The sequence below is a fragment of the Coloeus monedula genome (assembly GCF_965178545.1).
Source record: "Coloeus monedula genome assembly, chromosome: 23".
NCBI classification, from domain to species: domain Eukaryota; kingdom Metazoa; phylum Chordata; class Aves; order Passeriformes; family Corvidae; genus Coloeus; species Coloeus monedula.
In genome coordinates this window covers 7,087,030-7,113,554 of record NC_138803.1, presented here as the reverse complement: position 1 = coordinate 7,113,554, position 26,525 = coordinate 7,087,030, and the positions used below count along the sequence as shown (strand labels likewise).

The following is a 26,525-nucleotide window of genomic DNA, read 5'->3' as shown; positions in this document are numbered from 1 at the left end:
GCGTGCCCCGTCGGCGGTGATGGCGGAGGGTGGCGGTAGCGGTGGGAGCGGCCGGGGGCCGCCGTGCCCCGGGGCGGCCTCGGCGTTCCGGCGCTGGGAGCAGCTGCGGCGGCGGGCGGCGACGCCCTGGGCCCGCGGGCTCCTGGCCATGGCCGCCGGGCTCGGGCTCTTATACGCGGTGCTGCGGGTGCCGGTGCGACTCCGGGACGGCCTGGCCGCGGGTGAGGGCGGCAGGGGCGGATGGCGCGGCGGGGCGGGGCGGACCCTGCCTGTGGAGCCGGGCGTGTGGGCAGGGCAGGCTCGGCCCGGATCTCCCGAGCATCCTGGCCTGTATTGGGAATAGTGTACCCAGCGGGACCGCGGGGGGGGATTGTCCCGCTCTGCTGGGTACTGGCGGGGGGCTCCGCAGGTGCTGTGTCCAAATCTGGGACCTTCCATTCAGGAGGAATGTTGCGGGACTGGAGTGTGTCCAGAGAAGGGAACGCGTCTGAGGCAACAGGAGCGGCTCAGGGAGCTGGAAAGGGGCTCAGGCTGGAGCAAAGGAGGCTCAGGGGGGACCTTGTGGCTCTGCACAAGTCCCTGACAGGAGGGGGCAGCCGGGGGGGTCGGGCTCTGCTCGCAGGGAACAGTGACAGGAGGAGAGGGAACGGCCTCAGGCTGGGCCAGGGGAGGGGCAGGTCGAACATCAGCAGGAATTTCTTCTTGGAAAGGGTGGTCAAGCATTGGAAGGGGATGGTGGAGTCCCCATCCCTGGTAGTATCCAGGGCACTCGGTGACCTGGCACTCAGTGCTCTGGTCACAGTGTTGACGAGGTGGGGATTGGTCACAGGTTGGACTCGAAAAGGTCTTTTCCAAACTAATTGATATTTTGATTCTGTGAATATGTGCCAGCAGTGCCTGTGGGCTGGTCCTGCATCCCAGCTTTGCTCAGTGGCATACTGGGCTCATCACCTGCCCACAGGGCTGGGGACATGGCCGAGGACTGTGCAGTCCTGGGGCAGCTGGAAGCAGCCAAGGCACTGCCCCGGTGCCACCTGCGTGCTGCTGTGTGCTCCCACCTGGAGGTCTGTCAGGCTGGAGCCCTGCCCTGGCCACCCCTGTCCCTGTCCAGCCTGTGCTGCTGGCAGGTGACAAGGCTGATGTGCAGTTTGAGTCCAAACCACGGAGCATTATGCTCTTGATAGCAGGAGGGAGAGGTCTTTGGAAAATATATGTTAGCACTGAATATAAATTTGCATCAAAACAGCATGGTTTTGTCTTAAAGTGAAATAGTATGTTAAATTGGCTTGTTGTGGTCCACCAGCCACTGTATGGGTGAAACCGTAAGATGCTTTATCTAGAAATGTACACCGATTTTTTAAAAATTTGGTATAAAAATTAACTGTCACAGGTGGTTACAAACAAAATAATATGTGGTGAGAATTCCCCCTAGCAGTGTAGCATTATAAAGCTCCTGGGCCTATAGTATACTGTAGATTTCCATGATATTCAGCATTCTTTAATAGACAAGCTATTTTTGTTTTTCAGTTCTGCTTGTTAAAGTCTTTTGGTTTTGTTTCTCTTAACAGCGACCATGTTCTTAAGCACTTTGACTCCAAAATTCTACTTTGCCCTTACAGTGACTTCATCTTTTATATCTGGACTGATATTTGTAAGTAGTCCTTTTTTTTTTTTTTTTTAAACAACTTTAGCACCTCTCAGATGACTTTATGAGGGGTGAATGGAATGAGTATCAGACTCTAGAGGGTGCCTTTGTGCTGGGAAGGAACTTCTCTGACGTATTGTAACAACTCTTTTGCTGTGTGTTGTATGTTGGGACTGTATGAGTCTGAGAAAATAACTTGTATGGAATCCCAGAATTGTTTACCTCCCCTGACACAGCTCCAGCTGCTCCCTTGGGTTCTGTCACTGATCACCAGAGAGAAGAGACCAGTGCCTGATCCAGGCACAGGATCCAAGTTGGTCTAGGGTTGACAGTTTGGTGTAGTCCTTGAGGGCTTGTGATATGCAAGTATTTTTAATAGCTTCAAAAAGAGATAGTAGTATTTTTGGCCCAAAATTTCTGGTAAGTGACTGTCATTGCTCTTAACTTAGCCTTGTCTCTTTGTTAGCCTCTTTCTTTCTGGTTAGCAGAACATCTCAGTTTAATGGGCCGTTTTGTCCTTTATTCTTTTAGATTATTTTTGTGAAATGAAAAAACTACACCTGTGTTGAATACTACAAATTTGGTACTACAGGTAGGGCTACAGCTTGAAATATCCTCACCAGAAAAGGAGGATATAATGTTTTTTTGCCTCTGTTCCCAGTTTCCCTATACAGGCACTACTGAAAGAGTTTATGAGTTACCCTAATGACCTGGGGAGGGAGGAACATAACATTTGACTAAAATTTTGCTGTTTTTTTTCCAATCTCTTTCATGTTCTGTGAGTGATCCTGCATGACAAGACAGGCCAAACCAGATCATTAGTGTCACTCTGTCTGGAGATAAGTTCCATCCCTGATCATCTGCAAGGGGATGTACTCGCTGTGAACACTCTTCAGCTCTCGTGTTTGCTAGAAGGGTATCACCTAAGGAAGTTTCTGGTGCTTTTTTCTCCTGTGACAGGTGTTTGAGTGGTGGCACTTCCGGAAATACGGCACATCCTTCATTGAGCAGGTTTCTGTGAGCCATTTGAGGCCACTCATCGGGGGTGCAGAGAACAGCCCCCCAGCCCCGGCAGCTTTCTCGGCGGGGGAGAATGAGACCAGCAGGCAGAACATGCCAGGTGATTCCTGATGTGTCCCAGCAGCTTTCCTTAAGCTTCAAGGTGGCTTTTAATGGCTTTGCCTCTGCATTAGTGCTTGTAAAGAATGGACGAAACCTACATCTTACAAAGTGCTTTATTAGTAGTGGTAAAAATAAACTAAATAATAATGTATTTTTGCTCTAAGCCATTCCTTGTTAAAAATATGATTTAGAAAATGTTATACATTTAGCTAAAATTGTTTCAGTAACATTAGTTATTTACTACTGTAAATATGTGCAAGGTAAACATTGCATGAGTGTACATGGCGGTGTTCAATCTTCCCACCTTGTGCTTTTGTACCCCAGCAATGTTGGGGAGCAGAAATATTTGTGGAATAGCAGAAGTTTATGAAAATGATTGTATAATAATAAAATAAAAGCAGCTTTTGAAAGCACAAGTGTTTTTGCGTTACTGCATTTTAACGTCAAGGTAATATTTCCTGTGCTTTTAATTTAAAAAGTACTTTTTTTTTTTTTTATTCCCCAGAGTGCAAAGTATGGCGAAATCCTCTCAATCTATTCAGAGGGGCAGAGTATAGCAGGTATTAATTATCATGCTTTCCACTGCATATTGTTAAAATCAATCGGGGGCATACACATGACTTCCTCACAGACCTTGCACTGGTAATGTCAGGAGACAGCTGGAGACCTGCAAGATTATAGGGGTGATTGATGCCAATCCTGTGTTTAAAAGGCACCAAGCCAAGCTTTGGCAGTTTCAGTGTTAAGAACAAAAATATTACTGTAATATCAGGGTTTTTTTGAGAGTAAAGTAGAAAAAAAAACTTAATTTGGAGGTTGAGACAGTGATTCTCAATCTGAATTCTCTTCTTTTAAAATGTATGGTAAGCCTCCTAGTGTTACTTCATGGAAAAAGCTGCTTTCTAGTAAGCCAGTTCCCGAGTTGTTTAGAACTTTACAGATTATTGAACAGTAGTACTTGGAACTTTGTGTTAGTAGCTTTAGTCTTTATTATTACAGATTTTCTGCACTAGGCACATCAGCTATCCCCTTGGTATCAGCATTGCTGATTGCTAGGAATGCCTCTTACTGAAATTTGTGCTGTTTTAGGTACATGTGGGTGACTGGGAAGGAGCCTCTTACTTACTATGACATGAATTTGTCTGCTCAAGATCATCAAACCTTCTTCACATGTGACACGGATGTCCTTCGGCCTTCGGATACAGGTACTGACATCTGTGTAAGGTGTGTAAGTGTTGGGCAGTGTCAAGTGCGTGTTTTTAGTGAACTTCAAAGTAGTGCACGTTATCATGTCAAATATTTTGTGAAACTGTGGCCTTTCTCAACTGCTGAAGAGGTTTAATAGATGTATAGAATCACAGAGGGGTTTGGGTTGGGAGGGACCTTAAAGCCCATCTCGTTCCACTCCCTGCCATGGACAGGGACACCTTCTGCTAGACCAGGTTGCTCCAAGCCCCATCCAATCTGACCTTGAAATTGAGTGGAAAGATGTTTTACCTTGTGCATTCTCTACAACTTTAGTGCTGTCAGGGTCCTGACATTTTTTAAGATCTCACACATTTCAAATAATTAACACAATATTGCAAACCTGGATTATATTCTCAACAGCCAAAATGTGGTCTCATTTAAACCTTAGTAATGAATAGTGCGGTCTCCAGATTTTTTTTTCCTTGTGTTCCACATGTTTTGTGCAGAAAATGTTCTTTACCTGGTTATTGTCGGTGTGGGTATGAATTATTGTCAGTTTGTCACATTCCAGAGGTGTTCCTTGTCAGCTGGCTGTGACATGTTTGATATGAAAGATGTGTTTTTATTTCACAAAAGGGAGTGTATTGTCTCGCTTGCTGAGCCAAGACTAATATTTTGTTTCCGAAAGAAAACTCAAATATTTTTCCACGTTATTCTTGCTGGACAGCAGGAGGTTTTGTTCCAAAAGAAACATGTATAGATTCTTCAGTTTTCTTATCGTCCTTGAGATAGGCCAGATATAGAACTCCATGAGTCTAAGGTTTTGGAGTTCTTTCAGAACTGTTTTTTAGTGTGAAAGTTAATAATTCTGCATTGAAAATGGTAGCTCTGAGTCTGTTGTTTTCCTAGAAGTTGGTTTTCAGTTTGTGTTTTCCATGTTTCCCGAATGGACGCATGGTGAGGAGGGGTTTAGAGTCATTGCATTGAAATAATTTTGAATTCAAGTTGTAGTTCAAAGGACACTTCTGAGTAGATTTCACCCTTTTTACTTGTTCCCTAGAACAGTTTCTAATAAGCTGATAAATTGTGTATCTTGAATTGGCTTTGCTGTGTGATGCCACTCAAATGTGCTTTGTAAATTTTTTTAAAAATTGTTAACTCTTTATGATCTGACAGTTGTCTAAAAATAATCGTGGAACAGCATCCCAGAATGGTTTGGTTTGGAAGGGACCTTAAAGCCCATCCAGCTCCACCCCCTACCATGGGCAGGGACACCTTCCACTATCCCAGGTTGCTCCAAGCCCCGTCCAGCCTGGCCTTGGACACTTCAGGGATGGAGCAGCCACAGCTGCTCTGGCCAACTTAATATTTTAAGTACAAAACTCTACCTGTGCAAGACGCCACTTACTCCATCACTGTTTTCTTTGAAGTTCTGTTTGAAAGCTTTAAGTTCTCTGCAGGTCTATGCAAGAACCTGTGTTTAACAATTGCTCCTGCCAAGCTTTCAACAAGTTCTGGAAAATGTTTCCGAAAATCTGTAGCAATTCAGAAATTGTACATCTGCCTGGTTATGTAAGCTGTTTCTGTGCTCTGTGTAGGAGTTGTGAAATGGTCAGTGAGGAATCTTCCTGGTGGTGTTGCTTTCTTAAACTAACTTTGGGGCATAATGAACTGTTGAAAATTCGATGCTTGTGGTAGGAGCAGGCTGAATTTGAAACACTTGTTCTTTCTTACAACAATCATACAGCAAACAAGAATTTTCAGACCGGAAGGGAATGTTAATTAGAGCTGGCTCCACGCAGCCAGTGTTGCCTCCACTGGCTCCCAGGTCTTTCACAGGTGTCCATGTCCCTCACCAGCTTTTCCGTGTTTTTTCCTACAGTTATGCAGAAAGCGTGGCGAGAGAGGAGCCCGCAAGCCCGGATTAAAGCAGCATATCAAGCTCTAGAGTTGAACAATGAGTAAGTTTATAAATTCAGTTGCTGTATTTCTAGTGTGAAGGATTAAGTGGAAGGATACTGAGCGCACTATCAGTTTCTTCATCTAGTAATTCACTTTTAGCAAAGTTCTAAATAGCTTAAGGGGAACTTTTGGGACTGGGAATCGCACATGGGGCTGTAAATTGCACTGAAGTACTGAACTGTTCTACTAAAAACATGTTTTGTGCTGCTTTTTTTCTTAAATCATTGTATTAGTGGCAATAACAAATGAGAAATCTTACTCAGGTGTGGAATAGTCTAAATTGAATATGAGATCATGTATTTCAGAGATGGCATCGTGGTAGAACTGTGTTCAGAATTCACAGATGCCACTCCTGTAAAGGATTTAAAAATCCTGTAGCATAAACCAAAGAATTTCCCCCACTACTATGATCTGCTTTGTTACGTTGTCTTGTTATTTTTGCATAAAATGTTTTTAAATCTCCTGATTCTGCAAAAGCAAACCAAACAAAGAAAAACCTTTCCAGACAGCTACAGACCATTTTTACGGTTTCAAGGAAAAGAATTTAACTTACTTTTACATTTTTTTCCTTTGTTTTTTTCTCTAAATGCAGGGGGGAGGTGTCGTTTTTTTCTGTAAAATGGAAAAGGTTGCTTTTTTCCTGTCACTCTCCCTTTGAATTCACATCAGTATTTTGAAACTTACATGTTGTCAATGCTTACATCTTAAACATAAGTGAATCTTGCCCATTTCTAATGCTTCTAACACTTAATAAAAATACTAAACGTCCTCCCTCAAAATAACTAGTAGGTTTTTCTCTTCTTCAGTTGTGCTACTGCATATGTCCTTCTGGCTGAGGAGGAAGCAACAACTATTGTGGATGCTGAGAAATATTTCAAGCAGGCTCTGAAAGCAGGAGAAATGATTTACAGAAAATCTCAGAACTGCCATTCCCAGAGCCCCCAGCATGAAGCACAGCTGAGTAAGGACTCTGAATCACATTAACTCTTGGGTTTGTGTGAGCAGAAATGTAAAACTAAAGCTATAATTAGGAGAGGTAAGGATTGAAACTGATAGACTAATATTTTTTTGTCTTTGTAATCAGGAAGAGACACCAATGTATTGGTGTATGTGAAAAGGAGACTAGCTATGTGTGCCAGGAAACTTGGAAGAATACGAGAAGCAGTAAAAATGATGAGAGATGTAAGTAAGAGTAAAGAAGACCTGAGTTAACCACTGTTTTCAGTCACATTGTCCAAATTGATGGTTTTAAGTTCATTCCTAGGCATCATAATTAATCTAATTGAATTATTTTCCCATGAGATTTGCACATCGTGATTGGATGGGGCTTTGAGTAACCTGGTCTAGTAGCAGCTGTTCCTGCCCTTCTGCTATAGCAGGGGGTTGGAATGAGATGAGCTTTGATTGCTTGCAACCCAAGCCGTTCTGTGATTTTATGAAATGATGCAATTCTTTTCATGCTGCTTCCATGCCTGTTTCTAACACTCTGAGACAACAGAACATTGAAAAATCCTAGATTATTGTACTGATTTCTGTTAAGCATTTCAGTGATTCAACTGCAATACTGTATGTAATTTATTTCTCTTTACTGATTTGCAGCTGATGAAAGAGTTTCCACTTCTGAGTATGCTGAATATCCATGAAAACCTCCTGGAGGCTCTTCTGGAGTTACAAGCTTATGCAGACGTCCAGGCAGTTTTAGCCAAGTATGATGGTAAGTGATGCCTGTTGGAAAATGTGGGTATTTTTGAATAAGAGTGCAAGTGAAGTGGGCAAGGGATGTCTGTCCACAGGCAGGAGTCTACCCATGACCCCAGCAAGGTGAGCAGATTCCCTTCATCTGTAGCAAACAGATACTTCCTGAGTGCAGGTCAAGTTCTCCTTTTGACTGCTGAGGTCAAATTTAGGCAAACTAAATTGCATACAAATTACTTTCTATGTTTTTAAGTTACTTCTAATCTGTAAAGAAATCCTTGCTTCAATTCAAGGATTATTTTAATTAATCTCTTCTGCATCCCTGGTTATGCCTAAATTCATCAGCCTTTTTCAGCCAGCACATGGCCCTGTAAGTAATTATGTAAATAAGATGGAAAAGGTACTTTTCCTTTCTGTCATCTTCCAGGCTTGCTCTCGTGCTTCTGTAATGCTGAGGTTGCTCGTCAGAGATGAGCAGTGTGCAAACATGCTGTTGGCCAGAGATCAGTGGTGTGCATCAAATGGTGTCGTTTGCTTTCACTTTCAGTCTCAATTAGTAGGTTTCAGATACTGTGTAAGTCTAAGGAAAGGTTAATAAAACATATGCTTATTTTTTATTGCCCTCAGTTTTGCCACCTAGGCAGTGCCCATTTCATGAGTATACAATAGGCTGCTGTCAAAGTAGGGCCTTCAATCACCTTTGGAATGGAGGGACATAGCAGCAGTATTTTATGACAGTTACTCTCAGAAGTTGTTGAGTTCTCTCTTATGTCAATTCTTTATTGTCTCAGGGAATCAAAGGGTATGCTATTTTTGCCCAAATCCTGTGCCACTTGTATATGGCCAGCCTAGCACCCTGCTCCCATTCCTTGATCCTCTTCTGGGTGGATTCCTCTTAATTTATGAAAACCATTTGCACTTTGCCCAGTCCTTGCTTCTGTTAACACCAGGAATTGTGACACTTTCTTAGGGTTGCTGATTTTTTTCTGAGTGTCTGGAAAAATGAGTACAAGCTTCAAACTCCATGCAGCACCCCTGTGTTTTGCTTGACATGACAGCCAGACTTGTAGTAAGTGATGGACAAGCCCAGGATGGGATTTACCAAAAAAAGCAAGAACCATCTGACTATACACAACATGGTACTTGGGAATTAGACCCCAGACTTTGTCTGCTTTTAAAGTAAACTTGCACTGTGGAGTGCTAACCTTCTAATCTGTAATTGTCAGCTCAAACTTGGCTTCAGATATTCTACAAAGATACAACTAACAGAGTTCTCCCTCGTGGAACTGCAGAAGAACAGAAATTGCATTTTTGTTAAAATTCATCTATGTGTCTGTAACGTAATTTTTTGTGATCAGCATCTGGTCAGTCTCTCAGCGTTGTATAAAACTGTGTTAAGGTACAGTTGCAAAATTAAGTAAAAATTAGAAGCTTACTTTAAATCTTTGTGGGTTAATATAGGAAATACATTCTGGTTTTAATTGTATTTATTGTAATTGTAAATTGTATTTATGTGTGCATTTCTCTTTGGATTCAGTTTCAGTGTGTTGGTACATATAGAAACAAAAAATGACTCTATCACCTAAATACAACTTTGAGTTTTCAATCTGAGACTCACTGGTGACTGTGCAAAGAAATTGAAAATTTCTAATCACAGCTGAAATGTTCCAGATGTTACATTCACTGTCTCCCATACCCAAGAAAAAACCTTTAACTCAAAGGATGTGGGTTTAAAATGTTTGTATTGCCTTAGAATCTTACAGCTTAATTATTTTATTTTTTCACAGATATCAGTCTTCCCAAATCAGCAGCAATATGTTACACAGCAGCTCTGCTAAAAGCCAGAGCTGTTTCAGAAAGGTAAGCAAAGACATGTGTGAAAACAATGGTTTGTAGCTAATCTTAGGTTCTGATGTAAAATATGAAGGAAAAAGGTGTAAATAATTTATGTTTTAAAATTACTTCTGAACTGTAAAGAAATCTTTGCTTCAATTCAAGGATTATTTTAATTTTTAAATCTTTTTTATATCCCTGGTTATGCCTAAATAAGTAGCTGTTACATTTCTAAGAGCAAGCTGAGTGTATTTATATATACACATATATTTGTGTGTGTAATTAAGCACAATTTAAATTTCCTTTTTAGCATCCATAAAGTTAGTACAGGTGAGGATGTTTTTCAAGAGCCCATGAATTGGCCAAGTGCTTTTGTGTAAATTCTGTTTTTAGTGTTTTGCTTGGGATTTGTTTTTTGGGGTGGGTGCAGGGAATTTGTGGTAGTTGATGCTGGCATTTCACTGTGCTCTGAGGCTCCACCTCCCAGCAGGTGATGCTGTAACAGGGAGCTGAAAGTCAGGGCACTCACCTGACATGATTGACATGAATTTTCATATGTCATATGGGCATTGGTAACAGTCAAGATACCTAACTTAAAATGAACATTTTTCTCCTAGAAGGGTTTGTTTGTCTTTCTTGATAAATCAGCCAATTTTTAATGAAATCCAAGTTCACAATGCAAATGAACACCTGGTTAGCGTTTATTATGTATTACTTTTGTTCAGTGTGGGTTTTTCCCTTCAGGTTCTCCCCAGAAACCGCCTCCAAGAGAGGGCTTAGTACAGCAGAAATTAATGCTGTGGAAGCAATTCACAGAGCTGTGGAATTTAACCCTCATGTTCCAAAGGTAAGAGTATTTTATTTCTTATTGGACTGCTTTTACTGTATTCTGAAAAATACCATGTTATAATATAATTTTGTTACTGAAGCCTTTCTAGCCCCATGTTTTCTTGAATTTGGTTATAACTCCAGCCATGGAGTTGTTAAGAACATTAGTATTTATATCATAAATGTTTTGTCACCAGATTTTTTTTTTTTTTTTTTTTTTTAATAATAGCTGATGTTCAAACAGGGTTTTATGCACAAAAATTTAAACTTGGAATTTCCTGACTCGTTGGGAAAATCCAGTAAGGTATTACTGAGGGCCCTTTACTCTCAATAAGGGTAGACATTAATAAATATAAGTGCAGATAGTTAAAGTCATAGAATAATCACAGAATGGTTTGTGTTGGAAGGGACCTTAAAGATTCCTCATTCCAACACCCTGCTTCCAAGTCCCTGAAGCCAAATTAAGTTCTTCAAACAATAATCACTCTAGTATTCCAAACCCCTTTATTCTGCTGTGCTTCCAACCATGGCTCCATGGTTATTGAAGGATCTACAGTCACTTATTTTCTTCATCCACATGTAAACAAGATTAAGAGTCTGTGTCACCACAGGCTAATGTCTGGCATCAAAACACAGATTCCACAGAGCATTGGGTGAATAAAATCTTGCATTGCTTTTTGCCGTACTAGGGATGCTTGCAGTAGGAAACCTTGAATGCAGGAGGTTGGCTCAGTGCAGGGTCTAATCCTCTGCAAATGATGATGGAGTCCCAGTGGCTGCTGCTGGGGAGGCTGGAATGATCCGGCCGCTCCGTTATGTCTGCCTGTCCAATCCAATAGAATGTGCACTGAGAAAGCTAATTGCTGGGAGAAATTGCTGCTTGTTTGCATGACTGATCAAGAGCGTAGCAAGTCCATTTCAGACAGTCTCAGACAGATTTTTCTTTAGCCTCTGCCTTTAGGGGCAGAAGATTATAATGCATTATTATTATTATCTAAAAGTTCTTTTGTTTTGGGTATCCTCCAGTTGTTTCTGAAGCCTCATATACCTTTTTAAAGAAGTTAAGAGATCATTTCAAACAGGCTGTTGTTAAAATATGGTCTCTAGTTCTGCAGACAAATGCAAAAACTGATTCCAGGTTTCAGTAATTTGATTTTCTCTTCTAATTGTACATCTCTCCATTCTTCATGGTTTTTTTATTACAATATTGCCTCGAGGCACCAGTTGATGAGATGACAGAGCAGAATTTTATTGGTGCAGGCTGTTTAGAACTCTGAAATGTTTATGGTCAAAGCAAACAAGTGAACAAGGGCGAAGAAGTGAAGCAACTCGCCCAGTGGATCACAGAGGGGGAGGAAAATCTGATCTGTCCCATAGCCTAAAAATAAATGAGTATGTAACATAGAAATCCCTTTGTTCACACATCTGATTAAAGTGATTGTACATAACATCGTTTTGCATAAGGAAAATAAAACAAGGTTTGTTTCTCTTTGTTCTGCTTTTACAAGGCTGGGGTTTGTTTGGAAAGTTAGAACCAGCTGGAAAACTGGTCCTCTTCAGCCATTTCAAATTAGAAATCCATAACTGCATTTTGGTACTGTATGAAGCAATCGTTTGCAGTCATCTTCTGAATATTTTAGAGATTTTTTTATTGTGTATAAAGACTTCACAACCTTCAGTTCAGTACTGAGATACCTTCAGTACTGTTACCTTGCCTGTTTCATGCTTATGGATGTGAAAACCTGCCAGGCTGGAATTTTTCTGTTTATGTGATAACATGGGCTCAGAGAGAGCTAAAGCCTGGAGTTGAGCATTGGTGTGTTGTGGCAATACTTGTAGTGGGGCTTCACCACCACTCCTGCATTTATATTCCCAGTTAGCATAATGGAAGAGTGGGCACTGTTGAGAGCATGAGGAGTCGGGTCAGGGGTCAGATATTTGAGACCATTTTCCCACAGCAGCCCTGTGTGAGTGATCCTTTACTGTGTTTAAAAAAAAAAAAAAAAATTCCAAAAAAAATTGAAGAGGATTAGAGGGGATTAACAAGAATATTACCCTCTGGAGTGCAGGCCCAAGGCACGGAGAGAAGAACCTAGCCAGGCAGCAAATGTGCTTTATTTGGCTGGGGCACAACCCCTCCTACATTCCTTGAAGAGTCTGAATGGGAAAAGTTAAGTCCTCAAACTGGATTAGTAAATAATCTCATAGTTTGTGGCATCTGCCGAAATAAATCGGTGAGTTAGCTGCATTCTTACACTTTGGGGGACACTCCAAGGAATTGCCAGCTACACTGATCAAAGATGTGCATTAACTTTGGCTGTTACTGAATGAGACACTGTATGGTAGGAGAGAACAGCTCACAGGTAAATACTAGAGCTGAAATGGTCATTTCATTCTTGTAAAAAGTAGTCCTCTGTTTTTAAAAGCTAAGTTCAAATGAATACCTGACTTTTTTAATGTACCTTGAGAAAACGTGATACATTTTAAAAATTGCATGTTCTGTGTTGCAAAAGAAATGGGAAATGATGAATCCTTGTGTTCTTTGACCCTTCTGAGTATCAGATTTTCTGCTGATGGAGGGAGAGGGCTGAAACTGAAAAAATCTGAAATCAAAGATACTTTGTGGTAGCCCAGAAAGACCACATTAAAAGAAGATTTTCCTGCGTTTGGTTTATTATTCTTCCTTTGGTTAGCACACTGACACTTTCAGGTTTGCTGCTTATACTTTAGAGCTAACTTTCAGTGATGAAGTAATGAGCAAAAATACCGTTGGTTTGGGGTTTTTTGTCAGCCTAAATTTGTCCCTCATTGGTGTTGCACGTGCAGCATTATGCTTAACGTCTGTTCCACAAGAATGTATTTTTATTTTGTCTTACTGAAGCTGTATGCTTTTTCCTGTTTTTTTTTTTTTTTCCTGTGTATGTGAAAGCCTAATTTAAGAGTCATATACACAGGAGTATGTTTTGCTGCTTTTCATTTCTCATGTGAGTGCAGCCTGGCTGCTTTGTGGTAGAAACTTGCCCCTTCTACGCTCAGTTACGCCTAAAATGATCATTTACGTTTCACAATAAAAGGTTTTGGAATATTCCATGTAACCAGGTGGGCTTTCCATTTTTCCTTTCAGTATTTACTAGAAATGAAAAGCCTAGTGCTGCCTCCAGAGCACATTCTGAAGCGAGGGGACAGTGAGGCAGTAGCCTATGCTTTTTTTCACCTCCAGCACTGGAAGAGGATAGAAGGAGCCCTAAATCTGCTACACTGCACTTGGGAAGGCAGTAAGTATCTCCTTTTCTTTTTTTCTGTACAGTAGACTAGTCTCTCTGCCTTTACCCTCCTCAAACATGATTGGTTCTCTTTGTGAGGAGCTGGTTGCCTGAATAGATACAGATCTAATGTCACTCACCCTTTTTGCAGCATTTAGGATGATCCCGTACCCGTTAGAGAAAGGCCATCTTTTCTATCCCTATCCAAGCTGTACCGAAACAGCAGACAGAGAGCTGTTGCCAAGTAAGTGGTTTCTAAGCAGTAATGATAATAAAACACAGGCCAAGGACATATTCAGTTTGTGGTATTCTGTATTTACCTTACTGTGATTTTTTTAGTTTGAGCTTCCTGTGAAGGGGTTTCAGCTATTTGTTGATGTCCCTCCCAGAAGATCCTGAAGCACTTGACGTGTGTGTGTGTGGTAAATGTCAGCTTGATGCTGTAATAGCCGAAGTCCTTCAGAGATGAAATCTGTGTGTGGTACATTCAGACTGAGTCTGGCCAACTTTGAGAACAACAAAATGGACCATTTGTTAAAAATTGCTTTTAAAAGAATTTGTGGATTTGACTGCTTTTGTAGCAAGGAATCAATCCATGGTTCTAGTCCTGCACTGGGTATGCAGTAAAACCTGACTGTGATCTTACAGAGAATCTTTGGTTAATCTGTAGCTTCGTAGAACAGGTATTGTTTTCTGTCATTAATTCAATGGTCTGTATTTATCTGCTGGCTGCCTCCTCGAACTTCTTATCCATGTATTTCTACAGATTTATAATAACATTTGATACTGAAAAGTAAGTCTTATCCAGCTGCTCTTTGCTTCAAGGTTACTTTATGCAATTATGAGCCTACATGTTTTTTCCTTTGGGCAAGACAAATAAACTGTATCATTACTGCCTGTACCCAGGATATTCAGGAAAATAGCATTAATTTAGATTAGAGTTGAGCTGTTAATTATATATCTTAATTGAATTCCTTTGGGGTTGAACTTCTATATCTTGAAGAAACACAATTCCCCTGGGACTGGAAAGGGCTACTGCAAAAGCACCAGCAGCCCCACAGAGACCACAGCTGCGAAAAGGAAAACTGCACAGACGTGTTTCTGTTTAAAAGCCTGAAGTTATATTTAAAATGTGTAATTTAAATTTGCCCCCAGACTGCTTTAAATTACTCATTTCTCACTTATGCAGGATATTGCACAAGGAATTCCTTGGTTAGCAACTAACCCTAAATTGTAGACTTCCCAGCATAATTAAACACCAACACATGCAGATATTTCAACAGGATCACTCACGCATTCCTGTTATGTTTTAAATATAAAACTACCTATAAATAAAATCATCTTAACACTTTTATTGCAGTACTTCCTCGAGAAATCTTGGCACTTAATTTTTAAAAAAATTTATCTATTTAAAATAACGTTGACCAAATCAGTGATTCAGAAAACCTGGACTGGTCTGATGAGTAACGCTTCTCAAATGTCTGTGAACGTATAGAATTAGCTTTACTTGTCTTTACCTATTTTGAATTTGGTTTTAATTTCTCAGTGTAGGAAAAGCTACTGCAAAAGGAATTAATTCCTATTTTTTAAACACTTTCCTAAATTATATTGCTCCATGTTTTAGAAATTAGGTGAGTTTCTACATAGTATAAGTCTCTGGGTACCATTAACATCTCTGATGGATGTTAGACATGGATTTCCAAATATTCTACTTAACTGTGCTCCAAAATCATATCATTAAAACCAAAACAAACCCTGAGCACTTTGCCATTAATGAGTTGCAAGAGCACAAGACACTTTCGGTGGGTTTACTCTTCTAATGGTGCTTTAATGTGCCAGCATTCATAAACAGTAACTGGGAGGGTAAAGTGTCTTTTTCCTCCTCAGACTTCAGTTTAAAAAGAATACAATTGTATTTTCTCATTTTACAGAAAAAAGCTTATGTATAATTTTAGGTTTTTGTTAGGTTTTAAAAACAGCTTGTCAAGAAGGGCAGTTCTTTTATAATTACTTATGTCTATAGAAACTCTTTTCTTCTTCATGTAAAAAATCTTTTCAAATCATTGGATAGAAATCAGAGCTGCAGGTATCCAGAGCCAGTAAGTAATTGCACATTCACCAAGCAGGTCCTCGGCAAGTGACCAGTAGTAGTGTCGTGAGTGCTGAAAGCTCTACATGCCACCCTTGGCCTGGCTAATCACCCGCTTTGGATTTTGTTACCAGAGATTGGAAATTGCAAGGAGCTGCTATGTACAGAATTTATAACCCAGTCCTGGTGCTGTTTTCTTTGAGGTCTGCTCTGTCAGCTGCTCTGAACAGATTTACTGTAGTCTACAACCAGAAGTCTTCAAGAAGTACTAAGAAATAGATGTATATATAACATGCTGGTTGTTTTGTACTTGCTCAGCTTCTTACTGAGTGTGGAGATGTCCTGTTCTTTTCAGGTAACAGGGTTAGAGCTCCAGAGAGTTAAAAGCACCTGAATTGTTTTAGTTGGTGTGGGTAATTTTGACAGCTTGTGAACTTGTTCCGGTTTAGTCAAATTTAGAAATATATCCTCTGAGAGAAGGCCCAACAACCCCTCCCCCCACCAGCTTCGGGAAAAATAAATTTTCCTCAAAGGAAAGTGAAAGAGATAAAAACTATTTAACAAACACACGGGAAAAGGATAATAATGCTAAAAAATAAAATTTTGCTGTGGAGAAAAAACCTGGGAAAATGTTAGAGTCCTCCCTTTGGTCTCCTCGGAGCTGGGGCTTGGCCCAGGGCCAGGCCCTCTGTGCTCAGTGGAAAGTCCTCCCGATGTGCTCTGGTATTGAAGCAGTCCAGCAGAAAAGGGAGAAAATCTGAAATTCCAGGGAAGGAAAAAAAAAGTTCAACTCTCAGTCTCTCTCCAGAGAAAAAGAAACTGAAAAACTGGCCAAAAACTGACTGGAAAAAAAACCTGCAAGCCGGGTGCTTCCTCGCTCCCCTGCCGCAGCTGGAAAAAGAAATAGTCACTATCTCTGTGTGACCTTGAACAAGCTGCAAACTGCTTTGAAAAAGTTTTGCTCCGTTTTTCCTTCCTCCTCTCAGGCTCAGTTTAAAGGCATAGAAAGGCACAAGAATTAATTTCTGGGCATAGGCAGCGATATGGGATACACATCATGAAGTCACCCCAAGACAGAACTTTACAGGTGTTCCCTCTGTCCTGTTAGAAGAGTAGGTACCAGAAACTGAGCCTGATGAAATGCTTCAAAAATAAAGCCCATGCAAATGAAAAATATGACTGGGAAGAGAATATTAATAATGAAAACAAATATATAATGACTATTAATAATGAAAACAAGCATGTAATGTAGGGGAAAAATTTTTAAGTTAAAGTACTGGAACCTAAGATGTGCTGCATGAGTCTTTCCTTCTGAAAGTCCAGAAATGAGCTACAAGGCTATAAGTAATTCAGAAAGCAGTCCTTGGTTATCAAATGTCAACATTCTTCATTTTTTCCTTTCAGCATTTCATGAAGTCTCCGTTTACCCCCAGAAGGAGCTTCCCTTTTTCATCCATTTCACAGCAGGCCTGTGTTCCTTTTCAGCCATGCTGGCCCTCCTTACCCACCAGTTCCCTGAGCTGATGGTCACTTTTGTGAAAGCTGTAAGTACCTCTGTCATGGGGCTTGCTTAGGTTTCTCCTAAGTTTTTGGGAATTTTGATGTCCAGGGTGAAATAGCCTCTAGTCAGTCTCATGCTTGTGGGGCATAAATTATTTTATCTGGTTTGCAAGAATCTCCGTAGTGACAAACACAGGTTGAAATTTGGGCAAAATGTCTATTTTGACAAGAGATGAACTACTGCTGTTACATACCATGGTTTTAATTTGCACTGTTACAGTGAGAGAGCAGCATTTCAGCACCAGGGAAATTTTTCCACAGAGCACTGTGTTGAGTATGGATTTTATCCGTGTGGAAGCGAACAACTGCTGTGGGAGAGCCTCAAAAATAAAAGCTGAGAAACAAAGTGCATAGGCAGCTTCCTGCCCCAGCTTCTCAAACTACTCCAAGCAGTAGGTTTGGCCTTTATTGAACTGTGGATCTCATGCAGTAGAGCAGAGTAGTGAATAAAGAGCTCCGAACTCTTTAAGTGAATCATTTATTCTGGCTTTGCTAATCAAAATAGAGAGAAAAAGACATTTGCTTCCTGGCTGGTTTAATGCAACAGGTAATGGAGACCCAGGAGGAAAGCCCTTCTTTTTTAAGGATACTTTGCTCCTAAAAGCGTTGGCTTTGCTAGTGAGCCCAGTCTAATGTCCAAGTCCTGCAGGTCTGAGAGTGGGGCCTCATTTCCACACAGTTGTGTTGATCTTTATGCTGGAAAATGTAGTTGGACATGCCAGTGACAAATTTCAGTGCTGCTCATAGTTGGCTGGGTTCATAGTAACTAGGGACTAACTATCTGCTTGATTAATTCTATAAGGGCTGCATTAGCAAAGTTGTATGATTTCCAAAGAGATACAAGGCCAAATGTTATGCTAACAAAGAATTGCTTGGTGAAGTTCTCTCTGCTGGGTTTCTTGAACCAAAAAAAAAAAAAAAAAGAAAAGACTTTGTAGAATTGAGTTGGGATGTCCAGTGACATGTCTCAAGTGTGGGGAAAAAACTCCCAGGGTTTGGTCATTTGGCAGTGTGTTTATTTTCTTTAGGAAAAGATGATCAAGAGGGGTGCGCATTGCCACAGCATTCCCCCAACCAAATCACAGTGGCAGCAGGCACAGACAGAGGGGTTCTTGACACTCTCTGTGGCAGTTTAATACCAGCAAAAGTTGAAATTGTGTACTGAGATCATCAGGCAAGTAGGGAATTCTGTATTACTCTCTTGAGATTGACAGCTGAGAAGGAAATACCAACGTCCAGTATTCTGCTAGTTTAGCTAGAATTAATGTTGACTCTCAATCATACTCTAATGATAAAAATTCTTCCATATTTTATTTTTAGATGATTGTACTCATGATCCCATTCCTGATGTTTTCAGAGGGATTCAGAAAACCTGTAAGAAACAATGATACTCAACATCAAAGTAGCATTTCTGGTTTTATTGCCCACAACAGGGGTGTTGCAGCTAGATGATTTTTAAGGTCCCTTCCAACCCAAACCATTCTATGATTCTGTGATTCCATGTTTTAGTTAATAGATTGCTTGAATATTTTAACTATAGATAATGCTGTGGTGGCTGCTACTTTATACATACTCTCTTGTCTTCTGGAGGTCTGTAGTAGTAGCATCTAGTTGAATTTTCATACCAAAAATGGAAGATCATCTTTTATTTAATGATACCAGCCTTTCCACTCAAGCAATAAATAAATAAATAGAAATAAAGCAATTATTATTTGCTATATTGAGCATTGTATCTTCAAGTAATTCCAGTGCTTTAAGCTTTCTAAATTACTTTTTCCTATGTATTTCATTACTTCAAGTGTTTTTCATCTTACTGTTCTTTAACTTATTAAATATAGTAATTTGAGATAATAAAGTTCTAGCTGGTATATCTGGAGTGCTTTGGCCATAGATTAAAGCAATGCAAAATGTATTTCCAACTCTTGAATTTCCAAGAAACCTAGAGCACGGTTTTAGGAATGGCAATTGGAAAGTATTGTGTATATGGAATTTTTCACTGTAAATCTCCAAGCAATGGCTCCTTAGATTACATTTCAGTTACTTCTTAATCAAACTGTTTTTCCAGCAGTTGAATCCACAGTGAGCTGAATGCCTCAGAAGGGCTTTAAGAAGTTGAATACCTTTCTATTGACTTGAAAAATCTGAGTTTACATACTTTCATTTGTTAGTGCTTGAGTTTGTTTCCTCCATAATAAATCACAGGGTAAACCTTGGCAAATTGCTAAAAATATTCCAAGTGGCCAAAAATCACAATGAAGCATTTCCTAGTTCCAATGTATACAGTGTGATGCAGCATCAGCAGAGGCCGGAGCGCTGGCACTGGCTGCGGCAGCGGGAACCACTCCTGCGCCCGCGCTCCCAGCCCTGGGAACCGGCGCCACGGGGAGTTTTGGTGTCTGCACGGCTCGGAGGGTTTGCACGTGTTGGGGACTGGTGCTGGCAGAATGTTGAGCGTTTACTGATGCACTTAAGGGTCCGTGAAGGTGCCCAGAACAGCTGTGGCTGCTGCATCTCTGGAAGTGTCCAAGGCCAGGTTAGACAGGGCTTGGAGCAACCTGGGATAGTGGAAGGTGTCCCTGCCCATGACAAGGTGTTGAAATTAGATGATCTTTAAGGTCCCTTCCAACCCAAACTGTTCTGTGATTCCATGATAACTGTGTTAGTTGGTGCCGGTGAGGACAGTGGAACAGGCAGTGGTAGGGGATCCACGGGAGCTGCAGTACCAGTGCAGGTGCTCCCTGGGCCTCGCTGTTTGTTTCATCCAGATTTCTGATCTCTTGGAGAATCACACTGTTTGTGATCATCAGACAGCTCTGTTTCTCAGTAGTTGCTGTTTAGAGTCTTCTCAGTAAGTGACAGAAGGGAGGAAGGTATGCAAATGACGACAATCTGAACAGCTCACTGAACAAGCTGAAAAACACTGCTAGATAAAACAACTTCTGTTACAATTGCAGTCAAAAGGTTCTGATTGTTTTTTCATTCAGTATGTATTTTTACTTTTTAATAATTACACAGATGGAGAAGTGGGTGGATGTGTATCATCTTGCAAAAGTGAGGTTGCACAATTCCTTCTGTAATACAAGGACACCAAGAAGTCTGCAAGAACACCAGTGATACAGAGTGACAGCAGGCACTGTAAACATTTCTCAGGAGTTCCTGAAAACACTGAACATACCTTCACAGAACCATGGAATGGTTTGGGTGGGAACGGACCGTAAGGCTCATCCTGTTCCACCTCCTGCCATGGGCAGGGACACCTTCCACTATCCCAGGTTGCTCCCAGCCCCGTCCAACCTGGCCTTGGACACTTCCAGGGATGGGGCAGCCACAGCTGCTCTGGACGATTCCAAGCAGATTGATCGCATTTTTTGCATCTGAACCTTATGTTACTGGAATAGACCAGTATAAATTATTTTTAAAATACTGAAAAAAATAGTGTAGCAGTGTTCCTGCTGTATCCTACTGAAAACAACTTTCTTTTTCAGGGAATTGGATAAAATCCTAAGATCGTCCCTGTTCCAAAGTGGTTTTATATGGATTGCTTGATATTTTCACAACAAAGAAAGAAGTCATGGGACTTAAATTAAAAATTGGCTAATTTTTATGATTGCGAGATTAGGAGAAAACATTTCTCATTCTGGCTGTTCCCTAGCTCCCTGTTGGAGGATTCCTTGCCATTTTGTCCATGGCAGCCATCTAGGGACAGAAACTAGGGCAAAGCAGAGCTGTGTCTGGCAAGTCCTGCTTTGTGTGACACTCTGCTTTACTTTCGGAACAAATCCCCCTACCACTTTACCCAAAGCTCATTAAGTGAGACTGGAGAATTAACTTTTTAGCCAGCTGCTGAACTTTTCATATTTATAAACACTTGAGTCTTTTGCTTATCTAAGAGAAAATGTGTATAGTTTGGAGATGTGCACTTCCCTGCCAATGTGTAATGAGTGGTTCTACACTTGGTAGGAAAAAAAAAGCCTGAAGTTTCCTGTCAGAGCTGAGTGTCGATGCCAAGGGCAAAGGTTTCTTGCCTTGCTAATCTACATCTTAACTCATGCACTTAATGTGAAGGTGCCACACGCAAACAGGCAGGGAAGAAGCTCACTGCAAGGAAAAGCTCCTGCACTGCTGCGAATGTTATGTTTTAAAAGCCTTTTTAATGTAATATTTGAGGTTATGATAGAAGCCAGGAGGGCCAAAGTAAAAGCTTCAAAGTAAATGAGTCCTGTTGTTGCTAACTCATGAAATGAGGGTTTGCACAAGGATAACCCAAATGCCAGTGGAATATTTGGGGGATGGGTTGAGAAGGTGCAGGGGAGTTTGCACGATTTGTTTTAGCCTAATCTTACTTCTGGAACTGTTTAGATGGCATCTAGAATATGGATCCTGCCTGGAAGCACAGACTGGTCTTGGTGGATGGGCTGTTCACTTTGAGGTGGTGACCTGTAAATAATCTATGCCTGAATATTCAAAAAATGAGGTGATCATTAAGGTCCCTTCCAACCTAAACAATCCTGTGATTCTCTGACAGATCTGCTGTCCTCTTCTCCCATGTCTGTTCAGCCCTGAAAGCCCAGTGCTGAGGCCCAGTGCTGAGCAGCTGGAAGAGTTGTAGTACGGAGCAATGCCATTCTAACCCTCGTGCTTTTGCCCAGGTGCTGCGGGTGCTGTGGCCAGTGAGTGCTCCCAGCGTTCTGGCCTCCAGCTGAATGGACTGCACCAGGGGTGAGTGGACAAAGCTGGAATTGGGGCTTCCAGAGGGTTTTTCTTCTTCTGTGTGTCTTCATTAATATCTAATATTTACAACAAGCCTATTTCATGGCATCAGCAGTGAAGGGATTGGAGTTCAGTTGCCTTGAGGGAAAGACACCAGGGTGGTTTTTGTTCATACCTTGAGTCTGAAGAAGGAAGTTGGTTTGGAAACTGAGCTGATTTATTGTTGTGTTCTGTTTTTTCCAGTGCTTTGGGACACTTCTTTCACCCTTCAGTTTCACTGTGGAGCACACAGAGGTCCTGCTGCTGTCCAGCCCCTGGCATAAGCTGACTCCAGTGTGACTGGAGTGTGTTTTCCATGATAGCTTGATTTTATTCTCATGAGCCTCTCTTGGTGGTTCGCTGACCCCCAGTTGTGGGGGCCAAGGAAGAAATCTGGGCTCTTCAAACTGATATCTTTGACAGGCTTCCACGTTGATGGTGCTTAACATACGAATTTCTTCTTTGGCCTTAATCTGTAATCATCTAAGAAAATAGTTCTTGTTGAGCAATAGTTTATTGCTCTCTAAATCACTTGGACAACTGGAAGCTCATACTTCCTCTGTAAGAAAGGAGAATACACAAACTGAGCAGGTGTTCGGGGTATTGATACTTCCTTCTCAGCTGCAGATGCACCAGATACTTGGCTTAGATTTAATTTTATAAGCCTTTTTCAAAATATTTGTTAACAGCAAAGTATGGTTCTGCTTTCTTTATTAAAAGGTTGCTACTTAACACATTGAATTTGTTGACTTCTTAAGTGTCTGTTTAATATAGATTATAATGTGCAAACAAAGATTTGTTTCTTCTCTATCTTACGAGCTTGCAATACTCAAGGAGATGGTAAACACCTCTATTTCGTGTTACTTCATTAGATTTATTTGTGCATCTTTTATTCTTCAAGACAAAGCATTTTGAAAGACAGGATGGTTTCTGAAACTGCCCAAAATATTGTGATGTCTGCATGGGAGTCTGTTGGGAGACCTGAACTTTCAAGTGTTAGTCCAGTGTAATGTTGCTGTTGATATGAAGACTTGAAGAGAGTGGAGATGGGGAAAACTCTTCAAAGGATTTGCTTGATATACAGACCAGCCCTGAGGGTTTGTTTACTGCAGAGGTGAAAGGATGGCTGTGGCAACCAAGTGGTTTGAGGTAATTGGTGTGACTTCTGTTTCCACTCTCCCATTAGATCAAAAGTCTTTTTCCCACGCAGGTCTGCTGCTTGGCATCAGAGTCATGTTAGCCCAGGCTTCTTAGAAGGGGAAGAGATAAAAATAGCACAGGCTTGTGGATAAATGCTAATTCTGAGCACATGAAAACCCATCATCTTACTTTTTGCAGATAAACACATATACTTACCTCTAAGAACGGGGGAGATTTTACATGTTTGATCTCCACTATCTTTGTGAATGTTTGTGACATTGATGGCTTCTTTCAAAGGTGGTGTAAATTATTCCAGTTTCTGAATCCTGGATGGAAGAAGCTTGCTGTAGCAAGTAGCTTGCTGTATTCTCTGAAACAATCCCTAAGTCAGTCAATTACAAGTCACTTGAATGGACTTAGAATACCTCCTTACACAGAAGATGAAGAATGAATTATTTTTCTTTTTCCTTATGTTCAAATCCTTCTTTACCTTGTAAACCAAGTTCTATGAAGCAGAAAGTCACCTCTGCATCTCATGTAAGTGTAGTTTGTTTGTAACTCTGAAGGGAAACACACTTGTTTAGGTAGAAATGCCATTGTTTGCTCTCCACTGCATATTTCTGTTGACTGGACTTTAATCCAGGTTAAGTATTTGAATTCTTCAAGGAATCAAAAGGGAAGCCCTACAGAAAGATACTACCAGTGTTTTTAGAATTACCTAACTACTAGAATGTAATTTTCTCAACTTTCTTTCCAGTTGGTCATTGGGGCTGTTGCTCACTTTGGAATCATTGTGGTGATTAATAGGCCTGTTGTGTTCATGTGATTTCACTTCTTGGTCTGCAGGGGCCCATAAGGTAACCAGTCTAATGCTTTTTAAAGTTGAACCTTTTCCAGCAGTTGTGTGGGGTTATAAATGAAGCTCTGCCTCCCATGTATCATCCCAAGAGCTGCTTTCTCTCACTGTCCTCCCTTGACATAACAGTAACAGAAAGGGGATGGGCTTGTTCTGAAAGGAGAGTTGGCAGCAGGCTGTGTAATGAAAATCTTCCTGTCTCTAGAAGTGCCAGCAATTCTTGAGGAAGGAATGCTCTCTATGATTTTCCAGCAGGCTTCTCCATGCTTTTTGGAAGTGTTCCTTTGCCACTTAGGAGCAGGGACTTTAACCTGACTCATACCTTAGTAATACCTTATCAATTATGTTGTGTGTATATATATATATATAAAAATTACAGTTATGACTCAGGACAGATAAATATTGATGTAACTTCCTTGAAACAAGAACTGTGGTGACTTTACAGCCATTGGGATGGCAATAGCTTTTTCACAAGGCTTTATATGGCATTAACAGACTCCTCATATTTTCAGTTCATTCAGAGTAGCCAGTGAAAGTCAATCTTTAAGATCAGCATTTATTTCTATACCTGAATCTAATATGTGTAATTGTAAACCAGGGTAATTATAGGCTCTTCGATCATTTAGGCAGGGTTTGAGTTTGGGGTGGGTTTGGTTTGTTGGGTAGTTCTGGGTGCTAGCAGTGTCTCTCCATGTCAGGACCAGGTTAGTTCTTGATCAGGATGTCCAGGAAGAGAATGTGGCTGCATTTGTTCCTGCCAGCCTCTGACTTCTCCAGGAGTATTTTCCAAAAAGGACAGGAAGGGTAGGAAAGGGGGCAGTGTTACCACAGTAAAACTATTGTTTGTGAAGCAATTAAGCAACTGAATTATTGTGTGAATTTGCCCTTTCTTACCATTGATTTTAATGAAAAGTGTCTAAAGATCTTTGTGAATCAGGAGTTTATTGCATGTGCATCTGGAGAGATGACACAAATGTGATTTAGCACATTACTGAAGCAGTTTCCTAATGTTGTCTGACTTGAAGTGTTTGGAAGCTGATGCTTACATGCTATTGGCCATTTGATTTCATGTAGCCACAGAAGTAGGAGCATTTCAGTACAGTGTACCATGATGGTGCAGTGGGTGCTGCTGGCTATTGGCACTGTTAGAATAATAAAACTCTTACAGCAGAGGTGAGGCAGTTTAGAATAATAAATATTTCAGGGTAGCAAGGTCTGTTCATTGCCACCCTAGTCCATGTGGGCTATAAATCACATCAGAATTCTGGGGAATAATCTCTGGCAGATACTTACCATGCTGGGAGCCCTTCATTTTTGAAATTTGGAATAGATGCCTGTTAGTAGCTTTTATGCATGTACGTATGTGGCAAAAGGACTTTTCATACTGTCAGACACCTTAGTCACTGAGGTTATGGGGATAAATTCATATGGAGATGGCCCTGGAGTGGTTCTTCATCCAGGTTTGTCACAGGCCAGTTCCCTTTGTGCATCTCTCCAGCACTGGCCGGGTATGTTTATTCCCTGTTCCTCATCCTGGAATTGTTGTGAGGGTGCCAAGCCTCGTAGATCCATGACTCTGAGCAAGGCAGGGTGTAAAGGTCATAGTTGAGACCATTAATAACAAGGTGCAAACGGCTGGTTTATATGTAATGTGAAGCTTTTTACTTATTTCATTTTTGCACTTCGGGGGCTCTGTTTGCTTATGGAGCACTTGGTGTCTGGTACCTATTTAGGCTGAGAGCAGGCAATTGGGTTCCTTCAGGCCTTCAGAGGAATGCAGAAAATTGTTCTCTGGTGTTGTAATTCTGCTGGGATAACTGGAGCTTATTTGTCTCACTGCTTATTAAATGCATACTTGTCTAGAGGTCTTCTTTTTTTTCTTTTTTCTCTTTTTTCCTGAGAAACGTTGGGTGAATCCCAAGGACCACAAGTGAGAGGAGGATTCCAGGAGGAGGGGGAGAGGGAAGTGCCTGCACCTCTCCACAAGCTGCATCATCCACCTCCAGTGCCAGCAGAATGAAGAGGTTAAATATGAGAGCAGACTCCCTTAGGGAAAGGAGACGTGTATGGGGCTCAACCAGGCATAAATTAATATTGCCCTTCCCCCTGCTTGGAGATGAGACATTGAGGGGAGCAGCATCTCCCAAACACTAATGGATGGGGCATGTAGTTGGGAGCCAGTGAGGCTGCGCTGAGGTGTCCGAAAGGGCCCAGCTGTGGAGGTTGGGAGCAGATGTAAACTGGTGCTGTGCTCTTTGCAGAGAGCACTGTGGGCAGCAGGGCAGTGGGGGTTCATGGAATCACAGAATATCCTGAGCTGAAGGGACCTGCAAAGATCAAGTCCAACTCCTGGCTGTGCGCAGGACACCCCAATGATCCCACCCTGTGCTTGAGAGCATTGTCCAAACGCTCCTGGAGCTCTGACAGCCAAGGGGCTGTGACCATTCCCTCGGGAGCCTGTTCAGTGCCTGACCACCCTCTGGGGGAAGAACCTTTTCCTGATGTCCAGTCTAAACCTCCTCTCCATCACTCATACTCTACCAGCTTCTGAGCAGTGCCCAGCTTGCCCTGTTTTGCTGTTACAAGGGACAGACT

At 41.3% G+C, this 26,525-nt stretch overlaps 1 protein-coding gene across 1 annotated transcript; it reads left to right on the top strand.

Moving 5' to 3' along the window:
* Positions 1 to 16: 16 nt before the first annotated feature.
* ST7L (suppression of tumorigenicity 7 like) lies at positions 17 to 22,669 on the top strand. Its single transcript, XM_082296227.1, has 16 exons — positions 17 to 221; positions 1,569 to 1,651; positions 2,606 to 2,765; positions 3,273 to 3,327; positions 3,857 to 3,972; positions 5,838 to 5,916; positions 6,724 to 6,878; positions 7,002 to 7,099; positions 7,517 to 7,631; positions 9,400 to 9,472; positions 10,190 to 10,292; positions 13,398 to 13,548; positions 13,688 to 13,780; positions 17,030 to 17,169; positions 21,835 to 21,904; positions 22,139 to 22,669. The coding sequence occupies exons 1-15, from the start codon at positions 20 to 22 to the stop codon at positions 21,886 to 21,888; spliced, it is 1,677 nt and encodes a 558-aa protein (XP_082152353.1). The 5' UTR covers positions 17 to 19; the 3' UTR covers positions 21,889 to 21,904; positions 22,139 to 22,669.
* Positions 22,670 to 26,525: the final 3,856 nt, after the last annotated feature.